Here is a 24304-nt window from a genome sequence, read left to right as displayed (position 1 = left end):
CATGTACTTAACTGCAATACTCAAGAAACCATAACTTCAGAACTGCTGGTCTACATATCCTTAGCTCTCAACACCCTATGTTTTTTAGTCTCATGAGTAGAGACTGCTTCTGGCAAAACACTGAATTTCTTCCATTTCAGCAGCAATGTACTTTCCACACAAACTCCAGTCTGAAAGTAAATAAACATATCTTGTCATACATTTCTCCATATTGTTTTGATTTAGCATACAACCCATGGTGACACATTTCTATATGAGTCATTGATCTTGTGTAAAAGGAAGCTTGAGTTGAAATGTTATATGTGGTTATATAGGTTGTCATTTGGCATAAGGCTAATGGGATGAGAAAGTTCAGATAAGACCAACACTGAAGGATATATATGGAAGTTTTGTTTTCTTTACAAGAAACTTTTCCGTTATGCATGTATCTTTTTATGTGCTTAAGCCAATGGTGAGATTACTGGAGCATAAGAGGAGCAACCCATGGCACAAATGTCCGTAGATGAAGTTATAATATCTTTGTTGAGTTGTATTTCCTATCTCTCCTTCCAGTTACCCTAGGCATACCACAGGGGTCTGGACTTGGACCCCTGCTTTTCACCTTATTTACAAACAACTTACACACAGCCATACTTCATGCAAACTTGGTACAATATGCCAATGACACCACTCTAATCTGCTGAGCTCCCTCCCTCCAAATTCTTCAAGAAAAAAACAGGAGTCATTCACCGGCATAGAAACCTGGCTGTCAAACTCCCAGCTTATTATATTATGCTATTGCACCCATCCAAGGCTGTTGACCACATCCCCCCTCTTAAAATATTCTTAAAGGACTACACCCTCATCATCCCAGTGCCACAAACCAAACTCCAAAGAACAATCATTGACCAAAATCTGTAATTCAATAAACCTATAGCTCAGACCATAACTTAAGTTCACAAAAAATTTGGCACCCTTTATTGATGTAAAACTTCCTGACCACTGACAGTAAAGTCACCATAGCCAGAACTCACCTACTTTCCACATTACTATATGCATCCCCTGTTCTAACCAAGCTAAACAGAGGTGACTTAAACAAATTAACCACTTGCTACAACAAGATAGCACATTTGCTACTAACTCCTCATATTGATCCCATCACTGTCTAGCCCTTAAACAATTAGGCTAGTTAGGACTGCCTAACCTATTGAACTTGAATCAACTTACCATGGCACATACCACCCCAATAAAGTACCAGCTCTAGCAGGCCTACTCTAGCTCTACAACAACCACCAACTAAGATCCACAAACAAAATGCCAGCGGAAATATCCAAAGCAAATATATGTCTGGTGACTCCCTTTACTTAAGTGCAGTTGCCAAAATCTGAAATTCCCTTACTAATGGAATCAGAATGCAAAATAACAAACTTAACTTCAAAAAAGTCCTATTTATCCACTTCTTGAATATGTAACTGTCAAGACCCTAACCTAATAAACACTCAGTCCTTTCTCATTGGTAACTGCAAATGGTGCTTTACATGATAAACTTCTCTTGTAACAACAGATTTGATGCTTCAAAGTGCATCATATTCCTACTTTATCTACCTGTATTTTTAACATCTGTGTATTGTTCAAATGTTCCTCAAAAGGACTGTGTTGAATATTTTTGTACAGAACTTCAGAAAATAGTTTGTGTTTGTTACTAAGTTGCATGCTTCCTGTATTTGAATGTTTTTGTTTTTTTTTTAGCTTGGTGTACGATGTGTAGATTTTCTCCCCGGGCCTCCACTGAAAACGGGCAATGACTGCTCAATCAGACTTTCCCAGTTAAAAAATGTTAAATAAATAAAGATGACTTCCATTTTTTTTTTACTAATGCAGTACATGCCCATAGTATAGTAGGTAGTGTTGGTTATGCATTTCACACCAAAATGGTCAAAGAGTATTTCCATGAAAGTTTTAATAGTAATTCTCAAATGAACTGATATATAGCCTTTTATTCATAGGTACCAAACTGAGAGTTTTACAGACTCTGACAGGAACAGTCTGGTATGTTACATTATACTTGGTTTCTAGCAGGGCTAGATATATGGCTTTTTTTTCTATATGAGGAATGGAGTGCACATCCAGAATGTATCTATATTGAGCTATAATTATATCAAAAGTGAATGTAATATATTTCTGGTATTGATTGTAGATGTGGGGAACTCACAGTCAGCATTAAGCCTCACTTTATTGTCTATGTGGAGCACAGTGGTGCAGTGAATAGCATTGTCACCTCACAGCAAGAGGTTCCCTGGTTTGATTATCTGCTGGGGTGCCTTCTTTGTGGAGTCTGCATATCCTCCTTGAATTTGTGTGTGGGGTTTCCTTCAGGTGCTCTAGCTTCCTTCCACATTCCAAAGACATGCAGTAGGTGGATTGGACACTCTAAATTGTCCATAGGTGTGAATGTACATGCAAGTGTGTGGTAAGGTAGAACAACAGCAGCAAAGATAGCCACCTGGCAGTGTGAACCTTGGCTCTAGATTATTGTCAACCCCATGTGCAAAAATGAGAAAAGTGGTTATGCATGGATGGGTGGACAGATTAAGCCGCACTTAAATCTTTAAGGGTAGCACAACTGTGTTTTGTGTTTTTTTTTTAACCTTGTAATCTACAAGTAATTCATTGAAAGCTTTACTAAGAGTTTTTATTGTATCTGGGAAGTGATGTATGATCTTTTACTCAGTTACTAAATACAGGGTTTTAAAGACATTTGACACTGACTATCTGTTTTGCACTGTAGAATAGCAGTCTTAGGTCCATACATAATTTTCTGAAACCTTTACTTAGAACTCTCCTAGGAGGACATCATATGGCCTTTCATACTTAAGAACCAAATGAAGGGTTTTACAGTTTGACAGTGAACACTAGCATGCCACATTATACTTCATTTTCATTGGCTGGACATATGACTCGTTTTCAGAATGAGGAATGCATTATATAACTAATATACATGCATACATACATACATACACACACACACACACACACATATATATATATATATATATATATATATATATATATGTGTGTATATAGGGTTGTAATTACACTAGAAGAAATGGGTATTCATATTTCTTCAGAGATTAAACTTTCTTTTTCTAAAGTCATGCCACTGTCAAATATAGCCCCCTCTTCCTTCAGCAATCTAAGGGACCAACATCATCTCCTAAACCCAGGGGTGGCTCGTGGCATCGGGCTGCCGGACTGCAGCCCCCTCAAAATAAAAAATAGAAAGAAAAATAAAAAAAAATTATTTTTCAAAATTTCGCACATGCACAGTAGTCCCGACTACTGTCGGTCTATGCGCATGCTCAAGGCAGTCTGGCAGTCCCCATAGGGGGACACAAGGAGACATCTGTGCACTTTTAAAGTACACAGACTCACTAGGATTATGGGTCGCATCCGGACTGCAAGAGCAGCAGTCAGGACTCAGGAAGGAGCATTGGGATCTCATGGGTCTTTGAGTATTGCACAGGAAGGATGTACGTTAGCTGGATATATTCAGGTAAGTGTATGGTGCTTTATACCTTTATTTTACAATGTTTATTTGTGTGTGTATGGTGCTTATGCTTTACTGTGTATGGTGCTTATGCTTTACTGGAGATTGTGTATGGTGCTTATGCTTTACTGGAGATTGTGTATGGTGCTTATGCTTTACTGGAGATTGTGTATGGTGCTTATGCTTTTTTGTGTGTGTGTGTGTGTGTGTGTGTGTAAATGCCCCAGGTGCTTATGGTGGTGTGGTAGGGAATACCTCAGGCTTGAACCCTGTACCCTGTATGCAGGTGTTAAAGACTTGAGTTCCCTACCCACCACCATTTGTAAAAAAATTGCAGATTTTTGCCTCATATTCGATCTGATCTGTTCCTCATAATATCTGTGGTTTGTAAATGTTGCAATGCTTGATATTTGATGGTGTAGTAGTAGCATTGTTGCCTCATAGCTGCAGGTTCTTGGATTTGATTCTTGGCTGGGGTTCCTTCTTTGTGGGGTCTGCATCTTCTCCCTGTGTTTGTGTGGGTTTGCGTTTGTGTCCTCCCATGTTACAAAGACATGTCTGCATTATTTCTTCCTGGGCCTCTGCTGAAAATTGTTTATTTGTTCCAAGTCAGACTGTCCTGATTAAAAAATGTTAAATAAAATTGACAGGCATTTGAATTTCAGACTTAAGGGTTTCTGAATGTTTAATTCCTTGCATATTTGATGGTGCAGTGGTAGTATTGTTGCCTCACAGCTATAGGTTTTCTGGTTTGATTCTTGGTTGGGGTGGCTTCTGTGTGGAGTCTGCATCTCCTCCATGTGTTTGTGTGGATTTGCTCTGGTGCCCTGCCATTTTACAAAGACGTGTCTGCAGTTTTAATCCCTGCTGAAAATTGGTTTTGTTCTGTCCGCAGTAAAATTGACAGGCATTTGAATTTCAGACTTCAGGTTTCTGAATGTTTAATTCCTTGCATAATTGATGGTGTGGTGGTAGTATTGTTGCCTCACAGCTACAGGTTTTCTGGTTTTATTCTTGGTGGGGGTGGCTTCTGTGTGGAGTCTGCATCTCCTGCCTGTGTTTGTGTGGATTTGCTCTGGTGCCCTGCCATTTTACAAAGATGTGTCTGCAGTTTTAATCCCTGCGTCTCTGCTGAAAATTGTTTTTGTTCTGTCCGCAGTAAAATTGACAGGCATTTGAATTTCAGACTTCAGGTTTCTGAATGTTTAATTCCTTGCATAATTGATGGTGCAGTGATAGTATTGTTGCCTCACAGCTATAGGTTTTCTGGTTTGATTCTTGGTTGGGGTGGCTTCTGTCTGCATCTCCTCCCTGTATTTGTGTGGATTTGCTCTGGTGCCCTGCCATTTTACAAAGACGTGTCTGCAGTATTAATCCCTCGTCTCTGCTGAAAATTGTTTTGTTCTGTCCGCAGTAAAATTGACAGGCATTTGAATTTCAGACTTCAGGTTTCTGAATGTTTAATTCCTTGCATAATTGATGGTGCAGTGGTAGTATTGTTGCCTCACAGCTATAGGTTTTCTGGTTTGATTCTTGGTTGGGGTGGCTTCTGTCTGCATCTCCTCCCTGTATTTGTGTGGATTTGCTCTGGTGCCCTGCCATTTTACAAAGGCGTGTCTGCAGTATTAATCCCTCGTCTCTGCTGAAAATTGTTTTTGTTCTGTCCGCAGTAAAATTGACCGGCATTTGAATTTCCAACTTCATGTTCTTCAGAATACATAGTAGCACAACCTTTTTTTAGCAATTTTCTAAGTTTATAAGATGAATATTTTAAATTTGTCCCTATTTTTGGGACTGTATTCCCCCATTATTGGCTTCGTCCAGGCTTTTGTGCTAAGGTTGACAGCTATGGCAAGAACTGAATTCACTGAATATGTTTGAGGGCTGTATTCCCTCATTACTGGGTTTGTCCAGGTGTTTTGTACTAAGAGGTTGACAGCTATGGTGAGAACTGAATTCACTAAATGATAGCCATTTAAGTTTCAGTCTTCCTCTCTTTTACAAAGCAGCTGATGTGGTGTAGTGGTATGTTACTCTGACAGTTTTTTGCTCAGGGACCTTGGCAGTAAAATATATGGTGGCAACACAACATTTTATTCTAGCAACTTTCCAAGATTATACAAGCAATGTTTAGCAACTTTCCAAGATTATACAAGCAATGTTTAATGTGTCCCTGTTTTTGGGCTTTTGACCCCCCCCCCCCAATACATTTTGGCTGTTTCCAGTTTTCTTGAGCTGCGAAGTTGAGATGCAGTTGAGTATTGAGTAGATTTTACAAGGAACTGAGAGCTGCAGGGGAATAAAAGTTTACTGCGTTGCCAAGTTAATACTATAGCACAACAGGTTGTGTACTTGCTTTTGATGCAGAAGGTTGTGGGTTCTACTCCCACAAGGGGTGGATGCTGCCGTACTGAGAATGTTCTCCTTGGTGAAGATACTAACTATGAGTTCGTTATCAGTTTGCTATCCATTTCCTCTTGCAATATTATTACTAGCTTATCATTTTTTTAATGTAATATAGGCAATTTATTCCTGAGAGGCAACAGACACTTTATTTTTCGATAAAACCATGAAATATAAAGGTGATTGCTAGCAGCAACCGCTTCATTAGTTACAGATTTCTTTAATGTGGAATTATTTAGATGACTGACTTCAGAGATTGTGCATATTTACTGATAATGGACTGTAGAATTGTGCATATTTACTGATAAAGGTGGACTGTAGAATTGTGCATATTTACTGATAATGGTGGACTGTGGAATTGTGCATATTTACTAATAATGGTGGACTGTAGAATTGTGTATATTTACTAATAATGGTGGACTGTGGAAGTCTGAGTAGACTTTTTTATGATAAATGTTCTCAACTGGGCAGTTTTGCCATTATGAGTGCATATGGTTTGTTTCATTGCTTACTGGAAAAATGTTCAAAACAAATTTAAAACACCCTGTAACAAGTGTACTGTATTGTACAAGGAATATAATTTTAGTACAATGAGGAAGGTGTATCAAAGAGCACATGTATGTTTCATATGCAAGGAGCCTATGATTGAAAACAGCCCAAAATTAATCTTTATCTGCCACTGGCAAAATGTATTTTCTTTGAATGTGGGTTTCAATGCTGTTTCAATGAATGTGAGTTTCAAGGGCAGAGAAGTTTTAATGCTAAGTTTTCATTGTGAGACTGCATTGCTTTGTTTAATAGATGACTTAGTGTTTGTGCTGTAAAATACAAAATAAAACTTTCAAATGAAGTCCAACTCATCATAGAAGTAAAGCAGTATGCACATTAGTGTTTATGTTAAATGGAGTGAAATAGCCAAGTATAATGGTTCATTGGAATGGCTGCAGAGGCTCCATTCAACCATTATTTTGTCAGGGGGGAAGGGCAGCAAACTCAGACAGGCCCAGCTGAACTATACCTCCCAACTGTCCAGATTTTCAAAGAATGAATAGATTTTTTGCTTCTTATTTTGGTTTGTTGTTCATAAAATTTGTAGTTTTAATTCCTAAATGATTTGCCAGAAGTCACTCTAAGTTTCAGACTTCATAACCTTCAGAAAAATGCATGTTAAAGTAAGAGCTGTTCTATCAACTGTCTCAATTTATACAAGAGCAATTTTAGTACTGTTTATATGTGCCCCCAATATATGTGGCCTTGTTCAGATTTACTGCATTAACAGGTTGAGAGGTACATGCAAATAAATTGCTTTATAGAATTAGGCATAGCCAACCTCTCAACTGTCCCCAATTTTTGGCTCAAAATGTTGCTCTTCCCCTTATAATCCCTCCAAAATAGCAATTTTGGAAGAAAACATGGAGGGTTTACAATTAAGAAATAACTGTAATAATCAAAGTTATAGATTACTTGAAATGCATGTAGATTCTTTTATATTTTGTCAGCTGCTCAAGGTAGCAGTACTAATATTAAAGTGTCCCTTCTTTGACAGGTAGCAGCTGTATTGTGTGTCTATTTTATATTTTTGCATCACATTTTTGTCCATTTTTCATAAAATTGTGTTTTTGGCAAATTAGTGACAAATCACTAAAGACTGAAGTTAGAAAATGACAGACATTTGAGTTTCAGATTGTATACCCTTCAGAAAATTCATACTAATGCAAGACCTATTCTATTATCTTTCTAAGTTTATTAGAGTAATATTTAAAAATTGTCCTTATTGTTGGGCCTTTGTCCCACTTCTGTGTATGGCTTTGTCCAGATTTCTTGCTCTTGAGGTTGAGAGGTATGACAAATGTGTCAGGGCTATCACAGTCAGCCAGAGAGATTTCAAATTGTGACATGCTTGTTGCACCCCACTCCCCCATGTAGTGACTCTGGATGTGTCCAAGCAAGGCAAGGAGAAGTTGTATCTACCTTGGATGGGGAGGACACACTGCATAAGTACTACAGTGGCTTTTCATCTGTCCTTGATTTTGCAGAATGGTCTGGTTTCTGTCATATTTTTGTACTGTTGATTTATGCTTATTACTCAAAGTGCCTGTTGCTCTGTGTTTTTAAGTAGCAATGCTTTAATGACCATAAGGTAAGCTTGTCTGAGATCGTAAGATGCAAGTAAGCTTTAATAAGCATACTGTTAAAGAATTGCCAACATTGAAAACCTTTCTGTTGCCATGCAGAGAATACTTGACTAGATAATGTATAAGCCTTTGGGTATTAAAGGACAGGATTCCATTATTTTAAAAAGCTCATTACACTTGTTGGAGACTTCCAGTCATCTCTACAGACTTTACCCGTAAACTAAACAGAATGCCAATCATGTGTGGTCCATAACCTGTACAGTAATCCTTTAAGCAATGTATCTTGAGCTTGTTTCTTGTTTGCTTTTCATTTTTTACTTTTATCATGTTTTCCCCATGAAACAAGTTGTCAGGCAGCAGGTCTTTTTTGGATAAGAAACATTTTTACAAGTGGGGGCATCACATAGATTTCTACTTTCAGCATGTTACTTGGTACTTTAATAAAGCTGAATATATTATAATTAGGACTGCAGTGCAAGGAGAAGTGGTTTGAGTTGAGTGCTTCTGGTTTTTCTTATACTTGATTTTGACTGGCATTCCAGTAATGTATTTAAAAAGTAATTTATTTTTTCATGCCTCACAACCTTTTGTTTCCATCTAGATATTAAGTAAGCTGTCATGCAGCCAATGCATTGAAATATTTTTATTCTTCTACACTTATTTTTGTCTTGATTGGACTTTCATAATGATGGTTTGCCACCCAGGGCAGCGTATTTAATTAAAGTTAGTTTTTTGTGGTTTTGTGCATAGCTCCTCCCCTTTCTGGTTGACCACACACCCCCTTGACCCCACCCATTCAGCTGTCTCCTGCAGCCCCCCTGTGATTTGAAGTCACCAGCCGCCACTGCCTAAACCAGCACCACCCTTGAATGAACAGACAACTAAGATGTGTGAGGGCACCAATTTATTTTTCCAGAATAGGAAACTGCACAGGTCAGCTTTAGTGGTAACATCAACCTTGGTAATCCTGAGATTTTTCTTACCCTAACTGCCATTACTCTGTGGCAACCTAGACAAGCAGAAAGCCCACAATTGTAATTGAGTCATGCATGCTTCCAGACATGTGGTGATCCTGGCTAATTATGTGAGTGCACTGATTGGTAGGTGTTTGTCCCCTGTGCTGCCTTGCTGCAAAACCAACATCCACTGTGTGTCAGTATTGTATTAGATTGGGATGAATCATCAGCTCAGGATGAGTAAGTTGGCACTGGCCACTCAACCTCACTCTCCTTGCTTTGCTCCACCAGTACCCAGTCAACTACTCAAAACTAGGGCAACCAGGTCATAGTCAGGACTTCATCTTTCCTTACAATGAAACTTATTCTTAGTTGCATTTTTAATCTCAGTGTTCAAGTGTCTGTTTGTTCTAAGTTTACTAAAAGTGGTCAAACAGGCACTGATATATTGCCCCTTATACATAGACACCAAATAAAGGGTTTAAGAGGCATTTGACAGTGACATTCTAGTGTGTTGCACAGTAGTCAGTTTCCATTACAGTGGGTACATAACATTTGGTCATGGTTAGAAATTCAACATTTGCTCAGAATATACCTGTAGTAATTTATATTTATATCAGAAATAAAAATCATATACCAGAATGTCATTTTCTCTCACTTGATTTATGATAAACTTCTCTTTCCCACCCCAAAACATTAGGCCCAGATGTAGTGACATACATCTGTAGATAAGGCTGTCTACACACCTGAAGTGACCACTAGAGTGCCTTCCAAAGCTGAGTCATGGCATACTGAGTTCTGAAATAAAGGTTCATTTCAAATTTTTTTAAGATATGGTTCCATACCCTCTAGGTATCACTACTATGCCTACCATAGCTCTCAGGTGTATCTCTTCATGAGGAACTCTACTCATTTTAAGTCTTAAAAACTCCATGTTCCTCGCAGTTCTTCATGGTCCATCACACATTCAGTGTTACGAATTTTTTTAACTTTGATCCATGGTAAATATTATTGAATCATAATAATTCATCAAAAAAAACTTTTTATAAGTATTAAGTAACTCATTTTAACCATCCTGTGAGCCTCCCAGTTAAAGCTCTTGGTAAGCTGTTAGTAGATATTTCAAATTTTGCTTATGTCTTCCCAGTTATGAAAGACAGTATTTCACATTTTTGAAATGGAAGGTTGAGAGTGCGCCTACATAGCCATTTGTGTTCTTTGATTGCCACTCAGCTCCCAACAAAGTAAAAATCTGACATTTTTCAGGTGCCAAACTCAATTCAGAATTGTTTTTTGTGTTATTATGAAGTCTGATAAATATATTAATTTCTCAGAATAAGTGGTTGTTGTTGAGTCTTTCAGCTTTTCCCGGTTAGGGGTCGCCACAGCGGAACTCCGGTCCGCTAACAATTGGCAGAAGATTTTTACGTGCCGAGTTGCCGGCCCTGATGCACAACCTTCAACGAAGGTACGCCCATTCACGCATGTCTCCACACAGAAGACGCTATCTTCTGTCATTTTGTACAACACAGTAAAAAGCCTCTTATTTTACAGACATGCACACATCTAAGATTGACTTGTGTCTTTGACATTAGCCCTGCTAGCACATACATTATGCTATGTATAAGACTGCATATCCAAAGGTATTATCCTGAAATTTAATTAACAAAATCAGTTGACATTGGCATTTGTGGGTCATGCCAACTTAAAGACAGAATGCCAGTTAAAACTGACAAACTGCAACATTGGCTAAATATTCACTTTAAAAGAAATATAAATATGTTAGTTCTCTTAAGAGTAACAAATTTAAACTCTTTTCAAATATTAATACATTGTATTGTGATTTCAGGCTTAAATAATAAGGTCCAAATGTTCAAAAACTGGCTATAGCCTCATCAGAGATCATTGCTTGCCTTACTCAACTTATATAAAGGCCAACATACCTTTTCAGCAAACCATTAGTCAACTTTGTTTTTAAACTCATTATTACTATCTACATCCTATAATTTCCAGAGGTAACAAGTTTCATATTTTTCCTGCTCTGTATAAGTATTTACTATCTTTTTATGCGTGGCCTTAATATCCACTAAAAGCTTATTCTTTCTAATAACTTTTTTCTTGCTGAAGAACATGTTCTTTTGTATAAAATATGTACTTCTTTTACATGTTGTGCCACAAAATTTCATTAATTATTTTTCATTAAATTTTAAAATGCATCTGCTCCTTTCCTTTGAAACAAGTTTGAAAATCTAGGATTATGTCACAGAAAGTTGCCCCACTATCACTGATTGATTTTTCATGAGAATATGTCAAACCATTTTGGAGATGTTCATCGTGTTACCCTGCTGCAGTCATCACACTTGGGTTATCCTGTCGTCAGGCGGTCCCGCAGTCGGCCGGATTTCCAAAGTCTTGGTCCGGCGTCGGTTACTGTCACTTCTTCCCTGACGTCAGTGCGCCAGGGGTATATATAATGCATCTGACGCCATCTTCTTCAGTCTTTCTTGCCACACGGTGCCCGAAGCAGAAGCAGTTTGCAAGTGCCGGTCGGCCGACTCCTGAGATTTTCGAACTCGAATTTCAAACCGAAGTCTTCAATAAAGCTAAGTACCCCGTTGGGGAAACTTTTCTTGCCTCAGACCAATGTCAGAAAAAGTTAACAATTGTATTTCTTGTGGGAAGCAAATACCTTTATTTATTTATTTAACAATTGTTGACCAGGAATGTCCGACTAGGTTCCACAGAGCCTGTTTTCAGCGGAGGCCCGGGGAGAAATGCTCCAGACGCATGTCTTTGGAATGTGGGAGGAAACCGGAGTACCCAGAGGAAACCCACGCGAACACAGGGAGAACATGCAAACTCCACACAGAAGGCACCCCAGCCGAGAATCGAACCGGAGAACCTCTTGCTGTGAGGTGACAACGTTAATCGCTGCACCACTGTGCCGCCCTCATAAGGATTTTCATTCTTACTGCATACCTTGCCTAGGCCCAGACCACGACGTCACTAGTTGTCGTTTTTGTGCTAGGTTTAATAAGCGTACTATAAAAAGACGCTTTGATTTCGCACGACACTACTTCGGTAGAAAATTTAACTACACTATGCCGTCGGAGCAACCGACTACCAGCGTGCACAAAAAATGCAAGGATAAGGACAGGCAGCCTAGACCCAAGCCAGACTCCGAGGCCTCGGCTGGTCCGGTCTCCGGTTCACCGGTCTTCAGTGAGGCTCCAACGCAGCCCCTGACTACCACAGATCTGGAATCCGAGACCGCTTCGGAACTTTTGGCGGAAAGTACCAGGCCAATGCAGCCATTTTGTTCAGCCCCTACCGACGACACTGCTGAAAAAGATGTCGGTGCTGCAGAAACACCTTCGGTTTCTGAAGGCGTCTTCAGACCGACGACTGTCACCATTAAAACGTATCCTAAGACGAAGACTCCTATTAAACGTAAAAAGACTGCACTTCAGTCCCCTGTTCAAGGCCCCATGCCTAAGAAACAGATGCTCAAAATGGCTGAAGATTTGATCTCTTTAATCAGGTGTTCCCATCCCCCTCCTGACATAAGGCCTAGACAAGAGGAAGATTATGCATCCTCTGAACAAGTGTCCATTTCCTCAGGCTCCTCAGAGGACCAAGATTACTCCTTCTCCCCTTATGAAGATTCTGATGCTGAGGATTCCATTCCCTCAGCTTCTCCCCCTGAAGACTACTCCTTTGGGGAAACTTTACACACTATGAGGGAACATTTTCACTGGGAAGGTCAGGACTACTCTGACTCAAAGAAAAGGCTCAGAGAGTTCCTTTTACTCCCCTAGCACAGACCACTTGCCATGCCCCCAGTTTTAGACATTGTGGATGATGTTTACTTAGAATCCAGTTTGAACCCAGACTCTCTGCCTCCTGCTCCGGCCAAACCTGACAGATACTATAGAGTGCCTGATTCCCACAAATTTCTTTACAAAAGTACTGTTGCTGATCCAGAGACTATCTCCCAGGGTCCCAAAGGGGCTAAGGCTTCTATGGCTAAAAATCCTGTACCCTCTGAAAGGGACTCCAGAGCACTAGACAGGTGGGGGAAAAAGGTTTACACCTCAGCCACTCTAGCTATGAGGGCACTAAATTGCCAGTTTCACATGCTAAAATGTCAGCAATTTCTAATGTCTCAGTTAAAACAAAAAATGAGCACACTCCCTCAACAGTCTGAATTGAAAGAAATGCAGGATCTGTTGCATGCAACTGAACAGGTGGGCAAACATACTTTACAATGTGGGTTTGATTCTTTGGAGGCTTCCTGCAGAGCAGCTGTCATTAGGTCTGTCATACGCAGGCATGCTTGGTTAAAGGAACAAACTCTGCCTGATCATGTTAAAGCAAAGCTTCTAGATGCTCCCTTACAGCAGGATGTTCTTTTTCGAGTTAAAGCAGAAGAAGTCTTAAAGAAAATGGAGGATAAGGCAAAATCTATGCAGACAGTCAAAGATTTCCTACAGGTACAGCCCCCTCGCTTCAGCAGAAATTGGCCAACAAAAAATTGGTCCTTTCCAGCTACTGACAGGCCACAGAGGGGTAAATACAGACGTCCAAGAGACAGAGGACAACCACAAGCCCAGTACAAACCTCGACAATGGGGCACTGCAGCACAGAAGGGAGGAGAAGACAGGTCCCAAACTACCAGAAGGCAAACTCAATGACTTGCATCTCATCTGGCCAAGCAGCACTCTCTTGGCAGCTCCCTTGGGAGGAAAACTCGCACTTTTTCCAGACAACTAGCACATTGTCACAAAGGACAAATGGGTCCTAGACATAATTTCACGAGGATACAGATTCCATTTTCACACCTTGCCAATGAAAAGAGGAATGCCAAACTTGCCACAAAATCAATGGGCAGAGGCACAAAGACAAATTACAGCTCTCATGGACATGAGAGCCATTCAACTGGTACCTACTGGAGAGCAAGGCCAAGGATTTTACTCAAGACTCTTTCAAGTTCCAAGAAAGGACAATGCCTGGAGACCAATTCTGGACCTTTCAATTCTAAACACCTTCTTACAAGTACCCAAATTCAAGATGCTAACACTACAGCAGCTTCTTCCCATGTTGGGCAAGAAAGCAGGGCTAGTAATGTTGGACCTCAAGGAGGCATACCTGCATGTCCCTATCAGACAAAGTTGCAGAAGATACCTCCATTTCATTACAGGTTCAACCCATTACCAATTCTCTGCACTGCCCTTTGGCTTATCTACTGTGCCCAGGGTCTTCACAAAATGCCTGGCACCAGTAATTGCATACTGCAGACAAAGAGGAATTCAAATATACCCATACCTGGATGACTGCCTCATCCAAGCAGAAAGCAAGGACATCCTCTTACAACATCTGGCTTTTGTAAAACATCTTCTAAGTTGCCTGGGGTACACAGTAAATGAAAAGAAATCAAAACTAGTACCCTCACAAAATATGACATTCCTGGGTGCCAGCTTGAATACAATGGCCCAGAAGGCTTATCTGACGCCAGACAAACAACTACAACTGACACAATATTTCAAAACAATGGCAACAAAGACCCAACTACCTGCAAGAAAAATTCTGCAGGCCTTGGGCTTCATGGCATCTTGCATACTACTAATACCATTTGCAAAGCTGCATATGAGGAAATTACAGTGGTACCTAAAAAGCGTATGGTCTCAACACAGCCACAGCTTGGACACAATGATATCTCTCATTCCCTGCCTACAACAGGAGTTTCTATGGTGGTCACTGGCATGTCACCTCAACAAGGATCAGCCTTTCACCTTGCTCCCAGCCAGGCAAACTATGACAACAGATGCATCGGACTATGCCTGGGGGGCACACATGGCAGGACAGTGCATTCAAGGCGTATGGTCTGCAGATCAAAGGAATCTGCACATCAATCAAAAAGAGATGCTAGCTGTACAGAATGCTCTGACAGCCTTCAAGAATCTATTACATCCAGGACAACTTACAATAAGGATGGACAACACCACAGTAATGTGGTACATAAACAAACAAGGGGGTACACACTCCTACCCTCTATGCAGGCAAGCAATGACCTTGTGGAACACAGCTCTGGCTTACCAAGTTCACTTACAAGCTCAATTCCTGCCAGGACAAAAGAACACATTGGCAGACGACCTCAGCAGAAACATCATGGATCCCCACGAGTGGAAACTGGATCCACAAGTATTTGCAATGATAACTCAAAATGGGGCCTTCCAGACATAGACCTGTTTGCCAGTCCTCAAAACTATCAACTAACAAAATTTTGTACAAGGACACTTCACCATCAAGCTTGGAAAGTGGACGCACTCTCATTCAGCTGGAAAAACCTGACAGTATATGCCTTCCCTCCATTGCCTCTCCTCACAAAGGTGCTTCTGAAAGTCAGAAAGGAGAGACCACGACTGATACTCATAGCCCCAGACTGGCCACGCCAGCACTGGTACCCATTATTGAGGAATATGGCCCAGGGCCCACCTTGGATTTTACCACAAACTGCCCATTTGCTCACACAGCAAAACAATCAAATTCTTCACAGCCAGTTAAAAACCTTAAATCTGGCTGCATGGAAAATCACCTAAACATCCAGCCAGCTCCTCTTTCCCAAGCAGTTATGGATGTTATTCTGGAAGCTAGGAGGCCCAGCACCAGGAAGGCCTATGCGGATAAATGGAAAAGGATTTGTGCGTGGAACCAAACTAAAGGCCAAAACACACTTCAGCCTCACCTGCCTCAGATTCTACAGTATTTAACTGAGATGTTGCACAAAGGACTTTCTTTTTCTTCCATTAAAATCCATGCATCAGCTATTTCAGCCCACTACAACACAGAACCACCCTTATTTTCGCATCCACTTCTAAGGCAGTTCCTCAGAGGGGCAAAAAACATTAGGCCCCCCAGGAGAGCACCTACACCAACATGGGACCTCAATTTTGTTTTGGAAAAACTTACGCTACCTCGCTTTGAACCAGCTTTCTCTGCAGATCTACAGTTCCTATCATGGAAGACTGCCCTGCTGCTAGCAATAACTTCAGCTAGAAGAGTCTCAGAGCTGCAGGCATTAATGGCAGTGGAACCTTTCCTCATTTTCCATCACGACAGAGTTTCTCTACGTACTAATCCTTCCTTCATGCCTAAGGTGGTTTCCAGTGTGTCTTTAAATCAAACCATTCACTTGCCCACCTTCTTCCCAAACCCACAGAACAAAGGAGAAAGACTCCTGCATTCCTTGGACATTCACAGGCAACTTCGCTACTACTTGGATAAAACTAAGGCTTTCAGAAAATCTGACCAGCTCTTTGTATCCTATGCTACAGCTTCACAAGGGAAGGCTTTATCAAAGCAAACCATTTCCAAATGGATAGGACATTGCATTAGTTTTTGCTATACCCATCATGGAAAACCAGTTCCTGCTACCATTAGGCCCTACTCTACCAGGGCAACAGCTACATCTACAGCCTTCCTCAGGGGGGTACCAACCAAGGAGATTTTGGAAGCTGCAACTTGGAGTTCAGTACACACTTTTACCAAACACTATCACTTACCACTTTACTCTAAGACTAGGGCTGGCTTCGCCACTGCAGTTCTGCAGGGCCTAATAGCCTCCTCTAACCCTCTATAACTCCTCCACCCATCCATAGCTTTGGGATTCTACCCAAGTGTGATGACTGCAGCAGGGTAACACGATGAACATAGTACAGTTTTGTACCTACCATAAATGTAGATGTTCGAGTGTACACCCTGCTGCAGTCCAGGTTACCCTCCCTCCATCCCCTCTGATCTAACTGGCTAAATCTATACAATACCTTCCTGATGTATGTGCTTATAGCTGGAGGGATTTTGTGTTTGTGCAAAAAAAAAAAAAAATTACTTTATTTAGTGCTAATTACTGACCACCTTTTTGGGGACACCTGACATCTGGGGCAAGAAAAACTGAAGAAGATGGCGTCGGATGCATTATATATACCCCTGGTGCACTGACGTCAGGGAAGAAGCAACAGCAACCGACGCCTGACCAAGACTTTGGAAATCCGGCCGACTGCGGGACCGCCTGACGACAGGATAACCCAAGTGTGATGACTGCAGCAGGGTGTACACTCGAACATCTACATTTATGGTAGGTACAAAACTGTACTATATAACTATTTGTAGATAGGGAGAAAAAGACAAAAAACAGTCATCATCTCTGGGATTCCCTATCAGAAGTGTAAGACCCAGTATATACTGAGTCTCAGCACTTTCCAAAAATAAACTAGTTCAGTTGTAGTCATCCTTAGAATTTTACTAGTCATCCCAATTCTGTGGCAGTTGTGTTGAAAATAATCATAGTAAAAGAGTTAAAGAGATTCGTAGCAGACATAAAGGATTAATCGGTTCACCTATCCTAACCATCTTATTATGTATTCCAGACATCCATCTTGAGATCAAAGCTTGAGATGTGATTCTTGTCATCCATGTCGAGAACACATAATCATAGGTTAGGATCAGTGAACTGTTAATGCATGGAGCTTTATCTGCTCCATATACCACAAGTTACAGTAAAAAAAGAAAAAATGCCAAGTGTTTTGCAGCTTTCAAAGCTGTAAAACACTTAGCGGGCACTGTCAAAAAGGAAGTGTATGTAACACAGTCTCTTACATTTGCACTCACCTTTCGTAACTCTCAACTATCCAAATTTTCACAAAACATACAGATAATTGTTTCATGTTTTTGGTCAGTTACTCTTAAAATCTGTAGCTTTTGGAGAAACCACTGATGCCTGAAGTCAAAAGTAATGACATACATTTAAATTTCAGACTTCGTATCCTTTAGAAAATGCAGACAAACACACTTCCTGTACAGACAGTAAGCATAAATCTTTTCTTCTGCTGCTGTCATTTGCTTGTCAATACTGACAGATTTTACTGCCTAGTGTTAGACCCAACCTTAACAACTTTAGCAAGGGGTGCATAATATTTGTTAAGGTCAGGTCGGCACTTAACTGCTTTGTTTTTTCCAAATATCAGAACTGTGGTGGTGGTGCTGCGGTAGCGTTGTTGCCTCACAGTAAGATGTTGTCCTGTTCGATTCTCAGCTAGAGCATCTTCTGTGTGGAGACATGCATGAATGGGCGTACCTTCGTTGAAGGTTGTGTGTCAGGGCTGGGAACTGGGCATGTAAAAATCTACTGCCAATCATTAGCAGACCGGAGTTCCGCTGTGGCGACCCCTAACTGGGAAAAGCCCAACAACAGAGTGTAGTCAGCATTCCATGTACTAGAACATTTTAGGTATCATTTCATTAATAGTCAAATGAAAACACTTCAGTAAAGATAACTGATAACAGAACTTTGATAATCAAAATATATGTCACACTGAATGGGTTAGAGTAACGCAGGCAATATTTTGTAGCAGTCAAACAGTATTTCATAAATAGAGAATTTGTTAAGGTAAAACAGTCACAGCATACAGGCTCTACACACAGACATACAGACCACATCTGTCAAAGCCAAAATAATGGTCCAATGGAGCCCTAGGCAGGGTAATTGACTGCACCCCCAGCCATACCAATATCCCATTTCTTGGCTTTCTCTTCTCAATTACCATGAAGTACTTCTCAAACCGGTCAGTTTGCATACTGTTTCTTTTTTTTTTTTTTTTTTACTTCTACAATGATCATAGACATTTGGATTTAATTTAAAAGTGTTATTTTAAATTTTGTGGCAAAAACACTGACAATTATAGCAATTTGCTAAACATAACAAAATAGTCTCACAGTGAAACAGACTTGGCTTGAGCAACAGTAAATCACTCTTCCTTTGAAACTCCCATTTACGAAAATGCATTTGGCAATCCATTAAACTATGAGGCATGAGCTGAGACTCATAGTCCAACAACATATAGTGAGGCACTAATTAGCATCTATGTGAAGGGCACGGGCTTTCAAGAGACAAATGTGCAATGCATTTGCTAACTGTTTGGAACATCCCACCGGATACAAATGTCCCTTTTCATGGGCAGCCTGGAAGCTCTGTCTGGGGAACTGACTTGGTCAGAGTCACATAGTAGACAAGTGAAGGCTGACAGACTCAAACCCTGTACTGTAAGATAGCTCATAGCCTTACTCATTCGGAAAAACTGTTGTACCACAACACAGTGTGTTTGTACCTGTGTGCCGTCAAAAAAACAAAGTTAATTAAACATGTAGTCACATTTAAAATATTAACATTATACTTACAGATTTCATGCTGTCTAGTTTATTCACAGCCAGAAAATACACACACACACACTCAACAGTCAACAAAACAAGAGAACCAAGGATTGTACCCAAAGAACTTGGCTCATATGATAATGTTTCTTTTTACTACGAGTTCCTTCCTTTACACCATAACGTCTGTGAGTTGCAGGAACCAAGTATTTATGCACACACACACACACACACACACACACACACACACACACACACACACACACACACACACACACACACACACACACACACATCAGTTACAACGACTTGCATGATTATACACCTTAAATATCTTCTTGACAACACATAAATGATTACAATCATAAATAATGGGTCAGAAATATATCTCAGCTTGCAGCTGTCAAAACCATATACATTGGAACCTATTGCAAACCCCTTCTGCCCTCTCAACTTCTTAGCTCAAATCAAAGACAAAGACACAAAAATCAGTTACAGATTTTAAATGTTCCTCTTATATACTTAGAAATTTGCTAGAATAAAAAGCTTTGCATTAGCAAGCATTTTCTGAAGGATTAAAGTCTGAAATTCATGCCTGTCATTATTTAATGACTGCATTCCACAAGAGTTTGTCAAAAAAGCCTCAACATTTACCAGGAATAGTCAAAAATACCTCTCAGCCTCCTTACTCATGAATTCTGGACAAAGCCCAAAATAATGAGGGGACAAAGGAATACATTCTAAATTCCATTTTCTTTTATCTATAAACCAGGTTAATTCACTGTGAAAAGTGTCCCTTTTCAGGAATGGCCAACAGTACTATCTAAGTGAGTAGCCCAAAGGTACATAGTAAGCAAACGTAGATTGAAGGATTCAAACCTTGTACTTTTGACTACATGAAGCAGTTTGTTAATACCACTTGGAGCCTTAAGTGGTAGACAACTCCAGTTAATTTGAAATACATTTTCTGAACAGCAGTTATGAAACTCGTAATGGCTAGCATTACCCTCAGTGATTTATCATAAAATTATGAAGTTAAGGAAGGTCGGGCAGGTAGTGCAATGGGGTTAAGGCTCTAAACTCTTAATGATCTGCATCCTGTAGTCAGGGGTACCGGGTTTGATGTTTTCGAGTTTCATTTGCCCACTGTGTTACTTTGAGCAGGTCACTTAACTAGACAGTGCTCCTGGGACTTTGTGGGTAAAAATAATACACTTTCTGAGCAATAACTGTAACACTCTAATGATTGGTATTGCAGACTAATTATAATCCCAAATTACCTTGTCTGAATTTTCTGGAGGACAGTGACCATCCTGAAAGTCTGTTTGCCATAATACACCAGAGGTAACACGGGACACACATGCATGCAGTCACTCACTCACTCATGTACACACACACACACACACACACACACACACACACACACACACACACACACACACACACACACACACAAAGCATGGATTCCATCTCTCCCTGTGTGATGCTCTGTCACTTGCATGGTGCTCTAATCTCCCACTTGTCCTGCTGCAGCATATATTGTACTTTAAAACTGTCCTGTTATTAAAATGATTTAAATCTCCTACTCAATTCAGGGAGTGCAGGCATGCTTCAAGGTTGAATATGTGAACTAACAAAGAGCATGCTGACACTCTCAGACCATGAAGGCATGCGTGCTGACACAGGAGGAAGACCTTGGAAGAAATCTCCCATTTTTAGGAAGGTAGAATTAGAAGTTAGTGGAGCATTTTTTTTAAATTATGTTTATGGCCAGCCCAGGCCTCCCAGATAGCACTGGGCTCTAGCCAAATGCCTAAGTTGTCTTGTGCTGGATCTAGCCCTGGCATGAGTGCTGTGTAGCTTTCCACATAGCAGCTAAACCATTTAGTAATAAATTGTAAAAGTGTGGTGGAAAAGCAAAAAAATTCACTTGAGAAGTGAAGGAGCTCCTTGACAGAGCCAATTTCTCCTAGTTTCATTTTATCTTTTTTAAATTAAGTTACATCATGTTGCATGGAACATTTTTTTTCATATTTTGTTTTGACAGGGTGGTTGTACATTTTTGTATCTACTTTTCTTATCTTGCTTTTAAGGTGGTGTATTTTTCCTTGTTTATATTTTCCAGAGAATGCATAACTACATAGGAAAACTGTTGATCAATTTTGCTAAAAAAACAAAAAGCAAAATAATAAAACAATAGATCCCCCTTTCTTCATGGTTGTGTGATCTCAGATATAATGTATATGTAACATCAAGATGGGAGTACTAGGATGGTTCCCTCCAGCAAAAACACTTGATTTATGTTTTTCTTTTTATTTATTAATTTCACATAATTTTCAGTATCTTGTATTTCATGTATGGCTGCTGTTTCTACATGTTTTCTTTGCTGGGGTGAGTATTAATTTATATACTCTTAGGTATGGTTGACTTTAAGTATAGGGGCAAACTAAGCAACCTTCTATGGTTCCACTCAGTCTGGGGTACTTTTCCAACATTTTTCACTTTGTAAAAAAATACTCTTGCTGTGAAAACCCTGTTGAAAACAACTGTTGTTGTAGCACCGTCTAACGAAAGTGCTGCACATTGCTTAGTTTCTAGGTCTTCTGCTTAGTCCCATCCATGATCTAGATAACCAGTCACAGAGCCTCAAAGCCTCCATCATTCATTGTTTATTTCATAGTGGCAGGACTAAGTAGAAGCCTGGAAACTTTGAACAATGAAAATTATTACAAACAGCATTATGAGTCTGTAGCTAGTGGGACCATGAATTTCTGTAAGAGAATGATGTAGTTGGGGTGCAGGTCCAGCAGAATGGTCTGGTATGTAGCAAATAAACAACTATATATTATGGGCAGTGGGGAAGGGCATATGATGGGGGTGGGAGGTTGGCATAATGGTTTAATCTATAAAAGTAATCTATGAAACTATATGCATGGCTGCATGTGGCATTTGCTCAAGATCCCTTTACTGCTCAACATTCAGCTGCCTGCACACAAACAAAGCAACACTCATGGACCGCCACTGGGCAGTGAATGGTTACAATTAGAAACTCACAGGAATGAGCAAGCTGACATAACTGTTCCCTCACATCCAGTGGTCAAACCACTGATGGGTCTCAGGTAATCTGTGCCATAGTCAGGAGTCCATCCCTCTATGCCAAAGAGCCAGACTGCTTTTTGAACATCTTGAAAGAAGTTTAACTCCACAAAGTGCACAGTGAGAGGCTAAGTAAGGATTACACCTCTCTCCTTCCTCCAGCAATGTAATAGATCATTTAGGCAGTTATACAAAACTACCAGAGTGTTGCATAATGTCATGATAAAGAACATAATGATATAATGAAACTCAAGTCGATGTTCTCTAATTTAACTATTAGTGGAATGTGGGTAGACAGTGCTGCCTTGACACCTATTTAACATCTAAATAATGAAATATGTCTGTGATTATTTTATTGGAGGTAGAGGGGTTTAGTAAGGCCACCTAACTATGTTTCTTTGACTCAGGTGAAACTTTTTCTTTTGTTTGCCTCATGATTTATGCACCATTAGCAAAAGGCAAAAGTTTCATTGAAATGCTGAATAGCATCATTAATTGCATTTCTGTTTTCTTTCTCTCCAGCCAGGGAAGAAGTGCCTAGCTGTTTATCGACGAGACCATCCTACAAATTACACTATATCTGGCTGCACAAGTACAAAATCCTATCGGCCAAAGTACTGTGGTGTCTGCACAGATAATCGTTGTTGCACACCATACAAGTCAAAAACAATTGAAGTGACATTTAAGTGCCCAGATGGGTCGGAATTTTCTTGGAAAGTCATGTGGATCAATGCCTGTTTTTGCTACTTGAAATGCAAAAATCCCAATGATATTTTTGAAGATTTGTCAATGTACCAAGACTACCATGCTGTTGCAAATTAGCAGGTTATTAGACATGGTGCTCAAACTTTCTTAAAGGACAAGCAATTTTGCATTTTAGCTTGCAATCTGCATATTCAGCAACTGATGAGTTGACCTGTAGTGTACATTTGCACTTAATATAGAAGTCTCAGCTTTCCTCATGTAATCATATATTTCAGAAATGATAAAAGTATACCATGCCATAAGGCTGTGCTTTTCATCCTGAACACTTATTTGATACACAAATCCAGATATAAATTGGTAGTCAGATCATCATTCAGACAAATAATGCCAGTCATGATATCAGCTGGCTTCTACCAAAGTTATTTCAAAACAATAAAATAAGGCGCTCATAGATCTAACAGCTTTGCCTTTCACAAGCTGATGATGGTAAAATGATAGTTAAGTTAGACTACTGCATGCATGATGCCTGCACAAAAGTTTCCCAAAAATGTATATAATTCAAATAATTGTGAAAGACTGGAACAACCCTGTTGTGACCTAATGCCGAAGTAAACAAATGTGATAGCATTTATTTGCACTTTACCTCTGATATCTGTGCTGTGCAGGATGTAGGCTTTGTTTCTTCTTATAGTGTGTTTACCTATGTATAGTTTTAATGTAAGCAGGTAACTGTAAATTTTATAAGAAGAAAAAGAAAAGAAGCTTTATTAAATTATCATTAATATAAAATACAGGCCTAAATCAAAATGCTCCGCTGCTTATTACTGATGCTATCAGAACAGTAAGAAGCAATGCATTTAGGCCATATACAATAGTAATAAATGTTCAAAAGACAAACAACTCTGCTGAAGAGAGTGCCATCATGTTTTAAAAGGCTAAGTATTTATTAATATTTTTTTACTGTGCAATTATTTAAACAGCAAAACATATTGTAATAACTGTGTATTGTAAATAAATATGATTTCATCTACAGTTAGTGTGCCTCTGTGTGTGATTCTGATAGGTTTCTTGTGATTCACATGTACAGATTTTAATGACAGATACGATCACTTTGCTTTCCAAGCTTTCCATTTTCTGTTCAGTAAATCATAAACCCTGCTTGATACTCAAATTACTTTTCCATCCATCTGTCCCACAAGAATTGCCTCATTGCTTTCACAGAAATCCTACAATCATAGACTTGGACGGCAATTAAGAAATTCTTAAACCCCCTTAGTATT

At 39.7% G+C, this 24304-nt stretch overlaps 1 protein-coding gene across 2 annotated transcripts in view; it reads left to right on the top strand.

Moving 5' to 3' along the window:
• The window catches only part of CCN4 (cellular communication network factor 4), a 442762-nt gene extending 418706 nt beyond the window's left edge, over nucleotides 1–24056 (top strand). For both annotated transcript variants that reach the window (XM_044066943.1, XM_044066942.1), the window contains exon 5: nucleotides 22842–24056. In XM_044066943.1, the coding sequence (XP_043922878.1) occupies nucleotides 22842–23141 (300 nt within the window). In that variant the 3' untranslated portion in view covers nucleotides 23142–24056. The remainder of the gene's footprint in view (nucleotides 1–22841) is intronic.
• The last annotated feature ends 248 nt before the right edge of the window (nucleotides 24057–24304 follow it).

This window comes from Protopterus annectens, chromosome 3.part1 (genome assembly GCF_019279795.1).
Source record: "Protopterus annectens isolate FY-2018-M chromosome 3.part1, PAN1.0, whole genome shotgun sequence".
Classification (NCBI taxonomy): domain Eukaryota; kingdom Metazoa; phylum Chordata; order Ceratodontiformes; family Protopteridae; genus Protopterus; species Protopterus annectens.
The sequence above is the reverse complement of the archived record's forward strand: the minus strand, read 5'-3'. Positions and strand labels throughout refer to the sequence as shown.